Here is a 15,551-nt window from a genome sequence, read left to right as displayed (position 1 = left end):
GACAAAGGCAAGGCCCTTCATTTTCTTGGCAAAAGCACTCGACAGTCTCTCTACCTCATCCCATCCCCCTCACTCCCAGGAAAACTGCTCTGGGGAACACATGGAAACTATTTGTTCATGTTTTCTCAATGGAAATATGTTCAGTCCATGGAATGCCTGAAGGACAGACCTTTCACATAAATCGACCATTTCCAGATTTAAATAAGAGGTTGAATGGATTTAAGGGAGTTTTCTGAATTGCCAAACACAGTGCTTTCAACAAAGATTCAGACTTCTATTGAAGAAAGGAGCTAAAGAAGTCACTATGCATTTTTTGTATTTTGGTTTTTAATCTATATGGTTTTGAGTTATTATAGAAACCCCCTGAGGCCAGGCCTCAAATTGCTACCACTGTTATATTGCCACAGGCACACAGCAAGGTAACCTATCTCAAGAAAATCCAGTCTACAGGGCTTGGTTCTTGGTCTCAGAAAGCTCTATCATTTGCCCCTTGTGGTGATTTTGACCCATAATGATCACCTTCTTTGTTACGGCACTTAAGGAGCCCAACTGCTTTGCCTTCCAAGTACTGGTGCCTTGAGTGGTGATGAACACATTTGTTTACATTCCTGAATTGAAAAGAGCCTTCTCACCACATTATGGTGCAGGTTCCAGTGACTGACAGGAAAATGGCACTGCACTTTTCCCAAAGATTAGGTAAGGCGCTCTTGTGACCATGATTCCAGCCTGACCCAGCGGGAACAATAGTTTATTTCAAAATCATTAAGAGCCATATAAACTCATCTGAAGGTATCTTTACTTCCTCCATAATTGACGGCCACAGCAGAGCACCTAGAACAAAATCTGTGACCTTTTACGTTGCAAATAAGGTATTTCTGTTGGCTACTGTTAACTTTGTTTTTCCCCATAGCAGGGCCAGATGAAATTATAATACATCAATATACATACATATGTGTACACACATGCTATCCAGATCCTTCTTTTCATAAAAGCTTATACTTTGAATGGTCTGTACACAACATATATTATGCTGGCCTTTCAAGACAAGGCTATCTGAAAAAAATGATATTAAAAGAAATGTAAGATTAAAATGGAAATTGATTCCCAAGCCTTTCAGGCTACAAGTATTCATTTTGACAAATACCTTCTGTCCCAATATGATATTAAGAAGAGAATCCATCCCATATCCTAAACCCATGAAGTATATCTAGACTTTACTGTTTAAATTGCAGCTCCTGGAAATACTCAGCTTCCACACGTATAGTCTCAGTGTAATTCAACCTCCGTTTTTCATCAGTAAATTGTGATCATGATCAAGTTTCTTAGAATATTGATGTGTTCACTCGGGTTCAAGACTGGTTAGTGTGGATGTACTTTCTAGTCTTAGAAAGCTGTCAATCTGATTGAGTCACTTAAGAGGAAGGTCTCTTTAGAAAGCAAGAGCTAAGGGGCCGGTGCTGTGGCATAGCAGGCAAAGCCACTGCCTGAAGTGCCTGCATCCCAAATGGGCACCAGTTCAAGTCCTGGCTGCTCCACTTCTGATCCAGCTCTCTGCTATGACTTGGGAAAACAGTAGAAGATGGTCCAAGGCCTTGGGCCTCTGCACCCATGTGGGAGACCCGGAAGAAGCTCCTGGCTCCTGGCTTCAGATGGGCCCAGCTTCAGTAGTTGTGGTCAACTGGGGAATGAACCAGTGGATGGAAGACCTCTCTCTTTTCTGCCTCTCCTTCTCTCTCTGTGTAACTCTGACTTTCAAATAAATAAATCAATCTTTAAAAAAATGAAAAGAAAGCAACAGATAAGCTACAAGATCACTAGATAAGCTTCCAGTATTGATTTTCGACCAAAACGTATTTTCTGCTGTTGTCTTTCCATGCAGACCTTTGATGCCCGAGGAATGCAGGGCCACAGTGCAGCCTGCACAGACGCTGGCTTCCGAGTGCTCCCGGCTCTGTCGGAATGGCTACTGCACCCCCACAGGCAGATGCTGTTGCAGTCCAGGCTGGGAAGGGGACTTCTGCAGAACCGGTTAGTATACCTTTGTCTCTAGGAAAGACTGGGGCTGGAACAGTCCGCAGGTACTCGAGAACTCAAACATCAGCCATTTCTTCTAGAATTGTATAGTGTTGAAAAATAGTTTGCCATCTATAATAATAGTCACACTCTTCTGTTTCTGAACTTAGAAATGAACCCTCTTCCATTTCCTAAGTGGAAACTAGGCACTCACGTAAGTTCATCCTTAGCATAAAAGACTTTTAAATGACTGAGTCCTTTCATAAGGCAGAAAAATGAAAACAGCACTGCCGGGTCATCTCTGCTGGGCTCTCCGTCCTGGCTTCTGAGATTTCACACTAGCCAGTGACTGAGTGTTTGCAAGGCCGTCTCCAAGTGCCAGCATTTTCCAGACACCCCATAAATGCCCTCCCTTGCTTTACTGCCTGCTTTCTGGCTTCAGCACACTGAAAGTGGGGGGTTTTCAGTGAGTGTGATTAAATACGAGGGGGAAATGCAATTATCTGGAGGCATATTATGAGATTTTTTTAATTCTTTTTGCCACTCCCTTGTGAGCCATCAACTAGGTGTGCAGCGTCTCAGAAAGAGGGAAGGAGATTTGCTCTGGGGTTGTTCTCTCCTTGGATGGGAGATTTACTCAGTGTTGTTCACTGATGTTCAAGTTCTGCTTGGTGTGAAGTAAGAAAACTGGATACATTCAGGGATACAGGGGCTAAAGTGTTTATGTTGAAAATGCATATTCACCAACCAGCATTGACAAATTACTTTGAAAACATTGTGATCTTTGCTGTTTGAAATATTGAAGTAATCCTTGTTAATGAAAACTAAAGTCCCAAATTAATAGTTAATATTATTCTTAATTTATAAATACTATCATTTTTCTTATACAAAAGATGTATTTCTTTCAGAAAATTATAATCATAACTTGCCTACTTTATATATGATCTAACCACACCAATCAATATTTATAGTTATATGTGACTATGGTATACATTTGAAGCTTAAATTGCTTTAGCATTAATGACATTAGGTAATTAATTTAGTACATGTAATTAAAATCTTGGATTGCATATCTAGGAAAGAGCTATCAATATTAAAACTCAACAGCAATTAAGTAATTACATATTTAAAGCAAATACTTTATTGACAAGTTCAATCTCCTTTTCCACTAGCTGACCAAAAAATAAGAATCAATATTCAAATATAATACCATTCAAATTCCTGATAATCTGTCATCCCTCTGCTTCCTTCCTTGCCTAACAATTTCTATTCTCTCTCTGCTTCTTTATGCTGCATTCGTTCTGCTGTATTCTATTCTGCATTTATTAACCTGCTGTATCACCTTAAGTCATCAGTTAACAGATTCTTACTGAGTGCCTTCTAGGGACAGGGTGCTTAAACTTAGGGTGAACAAATTGTTTTGCATGCAATAGACATTATACATACCTTAGTAGATAGTAATAATATGTGATGTAAAGCAAAATATGCACTTTGAGTTCACATGAAGTTTCATTACAGTAAACCATCTTCATCTTTTCACCAAAAAAATTTAAGTAGTTTTAGTACACAAAATATGCCCAAATCATGTTATATAGAATTAATCTATTGGGATATTTTAGACCAAAAGGAGAACTTTATTCATATATCCACATAGTTGACTCACCTCCCACAAATTGAAAAGAGAAAATAGTCAGTTTATTTTCTTCTAATGCTTTCTTTTTCATGCATCAGCCACAGATCCCTGGATTTTGATTAAGGTGAAAATGACCTTGTCCTATCAAAGTAAAAGGAAATGTATTCAAGGGATTTGATTCTCTTCACAGTGACTGCACAGCCCAGATTTATCTTATCAATAAAAGGCAATTAATTTAAATACTTGATTTTATGTCTCCCTTTGATTTTAGCAGTATGTCTTCACAATCCCCATTTAGAGTATAGTGGTAAAAAGTCTTTAATGAAGTAATTCTGGGCTGTGGTTTAACCACAAGGAACATTTCTTAGAACATCCTTCTTTAGCCAATTGTACTGAGCCCAGGAATGGCCTCAAAGTCTAACCAGAGAGTGAAACCCGCACTCTGTGCGCCTTGGCAGCAGGAGGAGGAAGAACCCAAGGGAGTCCATTTGGCGAATTTTCCATCCGACTCACATCAAGAACTGACCATTCCTTTATGCTGTGTTGGAAAAGCCAGGGGCACTGTATCTCTGTCTCTCAGGCTAGGACCCACATTGAGTTCCAACCTGGGGGCAGGGGAACATAGGTTTTTGGAAAGCCCTCTAGAAATAAATACAGAGTGGAAAGGACTGGACACTTCCCTCTCAGAGTCAGTTCTGCAAAGGATTGAAATACCTTCCCATGATCTCTGCTTTTCTAGAAATATCTCCCATCCTCTGCTGAGTTCTAGCCCCCAAATAATATGGAGTTTGTGGCCAGCTACCTCGTTGTTTCCCTCTCTTCTCCTGCTCATTAAGTATCTGTTGATCTTCTCTTGGGTGCTGTTCTGACATACGGAATGACAGTGCAATGTTATTGCTGTTTTTCTTCTCCCAGCAAAATGCGAGCCACCGTGTCGCCATGGAGGTGTCTGTGTTAGACCGAACAAGTGCCTCTGTAAAAAGGGCTACCTTGGTCCTCAGTGTGAACAAGTGGACAGAAACATCCGCAGAGTGACCAGGGCAGGTATTCTTGATCAGATCATTGACATGACATCTTATTTGCTGGATCTAACAAGTTACATTGTATAGTTTCTGGGACTGTTTGAATACTCCTTTCCAATGGGCATTTATTTTCATCCTGTCATTAAAAAGAAAGACTGTTATCCTGCTACACACTTCTGTGATTTCATTTTCTTTTATTTAAAAATAATTTCTGGAAATGTGCAGATCCTCTGTGTGTATGTTAGCACGTTTGTTCACATATGCACGTACACACACACACTCACAACCCCAATACACTTGGTTGCATAACAGATGGATTTAAAAAAAAAATACTTCCTTGTGTGGAGTAATTTACACAGAAATTCCATTGTAAATTGATAACGGAATTTTTATGTCACCAGAAGAGACTATTTGACTTCCCAGGAATTTTCTGTCTGTAATAACTAAAGTCAACTTTAATAGAGTTTTGAGACATTACTGTGCAATCTGATGGATCTAATAAAAAAGCAATATTTTTATATTAAAGGACTTTAATATGAGAGAATGTTTCAGAACTCCCTGATGAATTTCTGAATGAGCAACTTGATATAAAATTGTAATCTTCCTTTTTATCAATGTATTCGATTAAAGAATGTTATGCACTTATCTTTTTATTGGCAGAGAAATCTGGTTACTCCAGCTTAATCTCAAGATTGTTTTCAAGTGTTTTATAATTAAATCATAACAGCATATTTTGAAATCAGTCTTCCTAAAAGGTCTGCTTTTATTGTATATTTTATTTAACAATAGGCACTGGGTTTGTGTTACATATTTATATTTTTTATTTTATTTTTATAATATAGACATCATCTAGATGAAACACCTTTACCCTCTCCTGTAAAATACTAAAGTTACATTTTTCACCAACTTAATTGGAAAGAAGGGGAGTGAGAAAGCAGTCTTTAATGTGATGTGGATCTAATCTAGCAATGTATCCTTTTGCCAACATGTAATCATTAACGACGGATGAAAAAGCAAGAAAACAGCTAATCCTTATAAAATTCCAGCATTAAACATTTGTAAAGTGCTTTTCACCATAGCAAGACCGTCAGAGTATATGTGATTAGAATGTTGTCAATTTCACACTGAATCGAACCTCACTGGAGAAGAGCTCACTGGTTTTGAACAAATCTTGGCTATGTAAGCTGTCACTTGTACAAATTTTTAATGTAATAATTCTTGCCAAATATGACTTCTAAGATACATATTCCTTCAGAACTCAATGAAAATACACCTTGGTTAATGTATCAATAAATATTCTATAACTGTTCTGTTCAGGTTTTTAAAGAACTGACATGTTCTAACTGAAAGTGCAAAAACTCTGGTAGATCGATTTTTTTTTTAATGGTTTTCCAGGCCAACCCTCCAGGTCTGGATTTCAACAAAAGTCTAAGGCCTCTTTGCACTACTGAGAAAACACATCTACTCATGACAAGTGCACACCCACTGCACTGTCCTCCTTCTGTAAACATCCATTCCTCTAGAATCTAAATTGTAGAGTAGCATGGATTATCAGCACCAGCTGACTTTCCAAGCCAGCTCCTTACCTTTAGGAATATGAGCCTCAGTTAAATAAAGTTCTGGTAGCTAGTAATTCTCTATGGGTTTTAAGTGCGAGATTTGCAATTAAGGCACAGTGAGCATTTATATAGAAACCACAATGTAGAAAGGTTGGTTAAGTGCACTGCTCTTGTCTTCCATATATGATTACTTAAGTTTCAAGTGACCTCATGCCAAATGGAAATGGGTTGAGAAATCTTGGTTCAGTGCTTAGTGAACAATAGCCTGCATTAAAAAGTGCATGCATAATTTTGCACGATTTAGATTCAATTGACAGTCTATTCAAAGAAGTCTCAGGATTAAATGAGCATGGAGACCAAATTGCCCTCTTACCCCAGAAAAGGGGTGGTCCTTTCTAGTCACTCTAACACTTCATTGGCCCAACAGTGTGACAAATCTTGCAATGAACCATGCAGTAGCCTGCATCTGTAGGTTAATAGCAATCTTTTGTCTCCATTGCTTTCTCTTCATAGCCCTTTAACTGAATTCCATCACAGAAAGTTTTACAATTAAAAAAAAAATGTCCTGACAACCATTTTTGTAAATGAACCTTACCATCTAATCGTCCCTTATTCAACGTGGGTGACATTAACAAAATGTGAACTTCTTGTGAGGGAGCCAGCTGTCGAAATCTGTCAAATTGTGCAGTTTTATTACACATTCCCTCATTCATAGCTTCACCAAACACAATAAGGACACTGCTGTATATTCAGCGAAATCTGAAAAATCAAATGTTGTTTCTTATGTTTTTAATCTTTCCATCTTCTCCTCTGAAGAGAAAGTGTCCTATCGCCACTAGTTCTATTTAAAAATATCTATTAAAGGGGCCAGCCTTTTTCATACAGCCTTTTCCCAAGTGAAAGAGTTTAATGTGGGTTTAGCAAAACATGTACCCCAGGTGTCAACTGCCTTTTCTATTGTGAATCTTTAGAACAAAAGAGCAAATTCCTCAAAAAAGAAGATAGCACAATCCATGGATATTAAACTCAAGCAAAGAAAGTAGAGGCATGAGATTCATTTCTTTCTGCCCTTAGGAGAAAAGTAGATGGTGGTGGCTAATTGATGGCTCCGTATTTGAAACGAAGTGGTCAATTCAGAAACAATCTCTTTGACCTTTTCTTTTAAGTAGGTTTTTTAAATGCATGACTGGGAAATTATCTGCAGTGATTCGTGATGAGAGGCAGGTAGGAACTGATTTAAAAGTACTGCTAAGAAAAAGTTACTGTTTCATCACATGGAAGGCAACATCTACCACATTCCTAAAAGCACACAAGGCTAACGTCCTTGGGATGAATGCTGATGTGTAGGAGGAGGATGAAATAAAGAAATAGAAAAGTGACCATTCTAGAATTTAAGGCTTGGGTATCAATTAAGTGTGAAATGATGCCAGAGTAGTTTTAAACAATTACAAACCATCTTTCTCTCATCAGTTTCTGCCAAACTCTCACACTGGATTATAGAACTAGTTCTCTTGACAGTTATTGAAGGCATTGATAAGAAAATTGAATTGAGAGATCACTGAAGTTATAAAGGAGGAAAGATTTAAGAGTGATAGCACAAAGTGCTTCCATTTATATTTTTCTTCTTGGAACTTTATTCCAATATAGCTTCTTAAAATATATCTTTTATTTTATGACAAGAACTCAGATATTTTCTCAGATTAATGGGCTATTTTAGGAAGAAAGAACAAGGAGTCAGAACACAGACATAGACATAGACATATCCAAAATAGGAAACTTCTTTTTGTCATTTGTATTTCTCAGAGCAATCTCTCTTCTTCCCTATTTCTTTCTTTGCAAATAATTATATTTAATCTGCTTAACATTTTAAGTCCATATTTTGATATTGTTTTTATCTCTGGATCATAATTTAAACAATGAGACTACTAGGTGTAAAACAGGAAGTTAGATGCTACTTGCAAGGTCCTTCAAATGCATACAATTTAAACTTAGTCCAACTTTCTATTAAGTCTCCTAGCTTTGAAACATAAAAGGGAAACAGCTCAGATTTTTAAGAGGAAAAACAAGATATACCATGGGCGACTGTAGTTGGCCAACTAACAACATCATTTTTGAGCATAGAATGCTACCTCTAGTATCTGTGTCTTCTCCCCCCTCCATTGTATAGATGTTACCCACAATCTTTGTCCTTTCTTCCCTCCACGTCTTCATTTTTACCTCTTTCCTCTTCCCACTCCTCTATTTTTTATTGTTTTTTCCTAAATAAACATGTCTTCAGTATATGCTTAATTAAGGCATCCTGGAGTAGTTTTCTTTTGCTTTTGCATTTTTGATTTCTATTGATTTCTTCTAGTGTCACATTTGATCAAATTTGATAGCAACAACAACATTGAACAAAGAGCTAGACTGATCTATTACAGTCACTGAAAGTAACCAACAATCCAGATATTCCCATGCAGTTATTCTATCATAGCTACAAGAAAGATGTGGAAAGGAGCTCCACTCAAGAGTCTATGCTAACAATCAGGAACATTAGTAGCTATTTCCCATCCGAGCAACAGTCATCTCTATAGAATCTATTACAGGGGAAGATCATTGCAAACCTGTTAGGAAAAAATAGCTAGTGTTTGTTAGTCTATGTAGACTTGGAATCTTCTTTCCTCTATCCATGGGATGAGATTTGGCTTGTAGAGAACCCAGACCAAAGTCCCATGCCCAGAAAATATACCCCCAAGAGATTGGTGGACCTATTACTGGCATTGCTAAGAATACCCTCAGATAGGCCCCCTTTAGAATATCTGAAGAGAAATAATGTTTTCTTATCTTACCTTCATTCTCTTCATCATTGTAGCTTGGTCTCAACTCCCAATAGTAAATATGATGCTAAAGAAAATGGAAAATCCAAGAAGAGAAACATATCAATATTAAAACCATTACCATGGAGCCTGCCAAACAGTAACCCTAGCCAACTTAAAGCTTGTTCCTCTTAAGTGTCTCCTTTGAATAAGTTTGGGAAACTGCCTTAAGATAATAACATTTTGGGAGAGAAAGATGTGTTCCTGTGAGTGTAAGTCGATACTGTTGAGCTGTTTTCTTAATTGTGGACATGGTTGCTGAAGATGCTATAAACAGGTTTGTTCATTTGTGATAAGCACTCTTAAATTCCTCATGACTTATGAACCTACAGTGCATCCATGATATCTACCTTGCTTTCCCATACATTTGTATTGGTCATATAGATGTAATTTGAAAAAAGAAAACATCAGTAATGGATCCCAACATAAAGCCTTACACCTAAAATCTGTTGTTTTTTTAAAGCCAGATTACACAGTGACTTTAAAAAATAATATCAACTCCTCATTAATTCTAAGGTTATCTCTGTCATGCATATCACAAAGTAAGAAGTAATTTTTCATTCACAATTTTTTTGTTTTTGTTTTAATATGTAGATTATGTCTACTTAAATCCAAAGTATATGTATTCATAAAGACAAGTTAACGTGAATGCAAGGTGCATTTTCTCAATCAGCTATCATTTTTTGAGTCAAAAAACAAATCATCTTTTAGAACAGAAGATAGAAAGAACTGAACATTAACAGTGATGGAAACATTCATGATAACTAAATATAAAATAAGCTTTGTGCTCATGAGTAGAAACTAACTCCTGTGCATTTTCCTTTGCACTAAATTACTAGGCTATGGCTGCCATTCATATGAGCAAGGTGTGATCATGTTCGATATGATCTACTCCCCAAATGAATGTTGTATGCTTCTTTACTTCTTAGTCTCAAACCCTGAGACATGACATTCCTAGAGTAAATTCAGATTTCATATACTGTAGAGCCCCTCTCATAATTCTGTTGTTGAGAAACCAAATTGGCAATCTTATGACATAGATGTTTCCCATGTCTCATTATGTTCACAGGGTATGTTTGGACATGCATTTCACCAAGAACCATGTAGTAACAAGATAAATGATAACTGAGACAACTGAGGTACTATGGAATTTTTGGAACTTGATTGCCTGGGACATGCTACAGTGGACGATTTATTTAAAAGAAGTCCATTTAATTAAAATGAAAAGATATTGAATCATTATAAATAATAAGTATAAAATAATACTAAAATGAAAACCCTATGTGTTTCCCAGCTTTCTCTGTGATTGATTTTGTTCAGTTTAAAAGAACAGTAACCTTTAAAATTTTTCTACCATTTTGACTTTCTTAGTTTTCCATTTTCCTTTAGGTTGTTGAAAGTTAGGGAAGTTTGTCCATAGCCTTATTCATAGACAATGCCAGAATCAACCAATACTTGGATTCCTGTACATAAGAGGCAGAAGGCTATACGTACAGGTTAAGAGAGCATGGTTACTATTTGTACTCGCTGAATTTTCTATAAATATTCTGCAAAGTGACGAGCAAATTCACTGGCTCAGATGATCCCTCTGAGCTTGAATTAATCCTCTTTATTTAATCAAGTTATTAGAATATGAAGGTTTTTGTGAATGATACTATAGTATTCAGCCATCCACCCATTTATTAACTCAACAAATATTTATCAAAGTGCCTAGCAGGATTATCTGCTGTGGAACAGGCAAGGATGTTTACAGGGAGGTTGTGAGGCTGGTGGGTATGATGAACATGTTTGAAGTGAAAGACAATAGTCACATCCACTCAGCTCCAGTTCAGTGCAACATTAGAATCCAGCAGTAATAGTACAGATGGCCTAAGCTACACCTGTGTGTATCTGTATGTGTGCACACACCTATGTATATATATTTATCTATCTGTACAAACACTACATATGTATACACACTATCTATGTAATATATAATATATGTATAATGCATATAAATTCTAACAAGTGTATTTGTGTTATCTTTAAAATAGAACAATTGTATCTTGAAGTGGTAAATGCAGAGAATTGGTTTTATTGTTGATCTGTGGATTTAATGATTTTTAGGTGAAAAGGATGTTTAAGTGTATAATTTCTTTTCTTAATTTAATATATTTATGTAAATGCATGCCTGAAATTTGGTTAGATTGGCTGTGTTTTGTGTCTTTTAACATGATCAAATGTATTAAACTTTATCTTATGACTTACACATGTGCTATTTCAAAATTCTTTTTTATCTTAGAATTTAAGAGAAACGTTCCCATATATTCAGGCTTATTACATAAACACTAATTTTTAAATATGCCAAACCCAAAGAACTTCAAAATGTTCTTGTCTGTTGTCATTATTCATGTTATAATTTGAAATTTTTCCACTCCCCCAGATATAAGCCAGTGTTAAGGGTCCATTTAATTGTATCAGTAGATATATTAGACAACCATGAAGATGTTCCAGTGATTTGAATTTAATTTACAAGTGACTTAAGCCTAATGTTCAAAAATAAGGAAGAATTAACAAGTGAAAAATATAGGAAAGTAGTTAAGAACACTGGTACCCAAATTAAAGTGATGAATGGGCAGGGATTTGAAAAAAGATCATTCCTTCAAACTTTGCTGACCTTGCCATCTTGCTTCTACCCTATCAAGAATATTTGTGCAAGCTCTGACCTGAATATGAATATAAGGTCTTCCGGTTTTCTTTTCTTTTCTCTTTTTTTTTTTTTTTTTTTTTTTGACAGGCAGAGTGGACAGTGAGAGAGAGAGACAGAGAGAAAGGTCTTCCTTTTGCCGTTGGTTCACCCTCTAATGGCCACTGTGGCCGGTGCACCGCGCTGATCCGATGGCAGGAGCCAGGTACTTATCCTGGTCTCCCGTGGGGTGCAGGGCCCAAGCACTTGGGCCATCCTTCACTGCACTCCCGGGCCACAGCAGAGAGCTGGCCTGGAAGAGGGGCAACCGGGACAGAATCTGGTGCCCTGACCGGGACTAGAACCCAGGGTGCTGGCGCCGCAAGGCAGAGGATTAGCCTAGTGAGCCGCAGTGCCGGCCCGGTTTTCTTTAAGAATGCATAATCCTTTCATCTAAGCCCCCTTTCTTCCTGGGTAAATGCATCTTTTCTACACATTGAAAGGAAAAGTTGTTCATCTATAAGAGATTATTATTTCTAACAATAAAATGTGTGGCAAGGTGCTTATTCCCAAAGCACCCTAAAATCAAGTTACTTCCTCGAAGTTTGAAGTTCTGCAGAGACACTCATTCCCTCAGTGGCCCAGGAAGCACCAGAGTGCCCCAGGCACTGCCCTTCCAGCTCTTAGAACTTGTCCCCATACATTAGCCTAGGAGCACCTTCTGTTTCCTGTGTCTTCTACATTCTGAATCCCTGATAGACTCAGACGAGTTTCTACATGCTTGAAGATCATAGCACATACACACAGTCTAGAAGCGAAGTGGTTTCTGGCTGTCACTCATCTCCAGATTTTTTGGCTTCTCAGCTCTGCTATGGTCACTGCAATCAGTTCTTAGCTTTAACTTCCCTCTGTTGTAAACACTTGAAATGGTTTCCACATCCCTTTTTGGATTCTGATTAATCCATATATTAATGGGAGTGAATTGGACATAGATGAGAAGGGCAATGGTGTCATGGAACTATAAAGTCACCTACTGAGATCTTTGGAACCTTAAGAAACCATTATCTTGGATCCCTATACAATCACAATAAATGAGGTTAGAGGGATCCTACCTCCAAACCTCACACGTAACTCTTGAATTTCTAAGCCAGCTACCAAGGACAAGGTCCATACTGTAACATCACTGAGAATTTTCCTATTTCACATTTGGACTATTACAACCATAAGCTGTCAGTTTCCCTGGGAGTCTGACAGCTAATGTGACAGACATGTCTATGAACTCGCTCATTCACACTCGTTTTAGAAAATGATTATTTACTATTATTTTTTAAGATTTATTTATTTATTTGAAAGGCAGAGTTACAGAAAGGAAGAGGCAGAAAGAGAGAGAGAGAGAAAAGAGAGAGAGAGAGAGGTCTTCCATCTGCTTGTTCACTCCACAGATGGCTGCAATGGCCAGAGCTGGGCCGATCCGAAGCCAGCAGCCAGGAGCTTTTTCCAGGTCTCCCATGTGGGTGCAGGGGTACAAGGAGTTGGGCCATCTTCTACTGCTTTCCCAGGCCATAGCAGAGAGCTGGATTGGAAGTGGAGCATCCAGGACTCAAACTGGTGCCCATATGGGCTGCCGGCACTGCAGGCAGTGGCTTTACCCATTATGCCACAGAACTGGCCCCTCTTTTTTTTTTTTTTTTTTTTAATAAAGACTTACTTGTTTGAAAGACTTACAGAGAGAGAGAGAGAGAGAGAGAGAGAGAGGTCTTCCATCCGCTGGTTCACTCTCCAGTTGGCTGCCACGGCCAGAGCTGAGCCAATCTGAAGCCAGGAGCCAGGAGCCTCCTCCAGGTCTCCCATGCAGGCACAGGGGCCAAGCACATCTTCTGCTTTCTCAAGCTACAGCAGAGAGCTGGATCAGAAGTGGAGCAGCTGGGACTCGAACCATATGGGATGCCAGCGCTGCTTTACCCGCTACACCACAGTGCCGACTCCTATACTGTTTCTAATGGGAATATAATTTAAAATACCAACCATACTTAGTATTTCATCTTTGAGGTTCCAAAGATATCTTACTAAAGATTAAATCTTACCATCACTCAAAGACATGAAAGGATGAAAGGAAGGAAAATAATTTGAATGAAATATTTCTTTATTTTCATAACTTGATTTATATTTGATTCCTATACAGTATTTTCCAGGATTGGAATCAACTCAGAATTTAAAAAGGGAAAGGTAGGCAGAGAGAGGAAGGCTGGATAGCTCCTGACTATAAAACTCACTCTTCTTGGGACTACGCCAGCTTCAGAAACTACTTGAGCTCACTCTTGTAATTTAATAAGATGTTGTCAGATTCCTTTGACATATTTATGGCCTTATAATTAAAACTCCTTGATGCAAAATCCATGTGCTTCATGTAAAGCAATTTAGCTTATCATACACATGCCATGCTACGATCTACAGCTACCAAAAACCATGCATGCCAGACATGAGCTGTGAGATGCGGACCTGGGCCTGGATCTCCATCTTATTAGCCAAGTGATAGTGGGTATGTCTGTCACTGCATGGGACTCAGCTTCCTTTTGTATAAAATGAGGGAGCTGGAATCCTTCCTGCTCTGATATTACTATTAAATATGACTACTTAGAGCATCCTTGGGAACTGTAGATGTCATCGCAGGTCTATTTGACACAGTGAGTTAAGATGCTGTTTGTGATGCATACAAGCCATATCAGAGTGCCTGCGTTCAAGTCCTGGCTCCATTTCTGATTCCAGCTTCCTGCTACTAGGCACCCTAGGGGTCAGCAGGTGATGGCTCAAGTACTTAAGTTCCTGCCACCAGTGTGGAACGCTCAGATTGAGTTGTGGGCTCCTGGCTTCTGCCTAACCCAGACAGACACCCAGACATTGTGGGCATTTGGAGAGTGAAGCAGCAGATAGGAAATCTCTGTCTTTCTCTGTCTAGTAGTCCATGTCTCTCTCCCTTGGAAATAAAATAATTAATAAATAAATAAAATAAAATTGCAAAGCTTAGATAGAAATACATTAACCACTCCATTTCATTCATTTGTGCTGCTTAAGTAATTCTAAAGAACTTGCTTGCTTGTCTCTAGTCTTCCAGGCTCCTCTTCTCCCTGCTGCTGTCATCTTGGTGGGGATCTGGAACCCACTCATTGGTGTCTCCTACAGCTCTCGCTCTAAGTGTCTAAAACACCAGCCATCATTTCCCTGAAGCTGAGGAAGTACAGTGCTGCACTCTCTCCAGGGACCCTCAGGTCTGTTTTTGCAGCTCTTAGAAACATCATTGTGCCTTCTGTGCATTACATTCCCGAGACACTGCCATAAGCACACAACCTGACAGCGAGATAACCTATTCTGGGCACGTCCAAGGGCATACATGCCTGATTGATATAATCGAAAGTTGCCCAATGTGAGATTCAGAAGAAAGCATAACCGTGACTACTGGTTCTGCTCAGGCTGCCGTAACAAAGCGCTCCACACTGAGTGCTCAAACAACTGACTGCCTCCAGCCCTGGAGGCAGGGAGCCTGAAAACAGGGTGCCAGGAGTGCTGTGAGGGGGGATCTGCCCCAGGCCATCACCTCCTCTTCTCCCGCCCTCTGTGTCTCTGTCTCCGCATTTCTCTTGCCCAAGGACTCCAGTCATATTGTATTAAACTCCACCTTCATGACCTCATTTCAACTTGACTCCCTCTGAAAAGACTCTTTCCCCAATAAAGTCGCATTTGGTTGTACTGGTTTTTGGACCTCAACATATGAACTTGGGGCAGGTAGATGAAGGGACACACAATTCA

At 38.7% G+C, this 15,551-nt stretch overlaps 1 protein-coding gene across 5 annotated transcripts in view; it reads left to right on the top strand.

Moving 5' to 3' along the window:
- HHIP (hedgehog interacting protein) overlaps window positions 1–11,328 on the top strand; it is a 104,009-nt gene extending 92,681 nt beyond the window's left edge. Inside the window, exons 12-14 of one of the 5 annotated variants that reach the window (XM_008267399.4) lie at window positions 1,880–2,028; window positions 4,562–4,686; window positions 10,152–11,328. In XM_008267399.4, the coding sequence (XP_008265621.1) occupies window positions 1,880–2,028; window positions 4,562–4,686; window positions 10,152–10,211 (334 nt within the window). In that variant the 3' untranslated portion in view covers window positions 10,212–11,328. Of the gene's footprint in view, window positions 1–1,879; window positions 2,029–4,561; window positions 5,417–5,510 lie in introns of those variants that run through there. The other 4 variants (XM_008267400.4, XM_008267401.4, XM_008267402.4 and 1 more) reach the window with 4 other exon arrangements.
- The last annotated feature ends 4,223 nt before the right edge of the window (window positions 11,329–15,551 follow it).

The sequence above is a fragment of the Oryctolagus cuniculus genome, chromosome 8 (genome assembly GCF_964237555.1).
Source record: "Oryctolagus cuniculus chromosome 8, mOryCun1.1, whole genome shotgun sequence".
In the NCBI taxonomy this organism is placed as follows: domain Eukaryota; kingdom Metazoa; phylum Chordata; class Mammalia; order Lagomorpha; family Leporidae; genus Oryctolagus; species Oryctolagus cuniculus.
The sequence above is the reverse complement of the archived record's forward strand: the minus strand, read 5'-3'. Positions and strand labels throughout refer to the sequence as shown.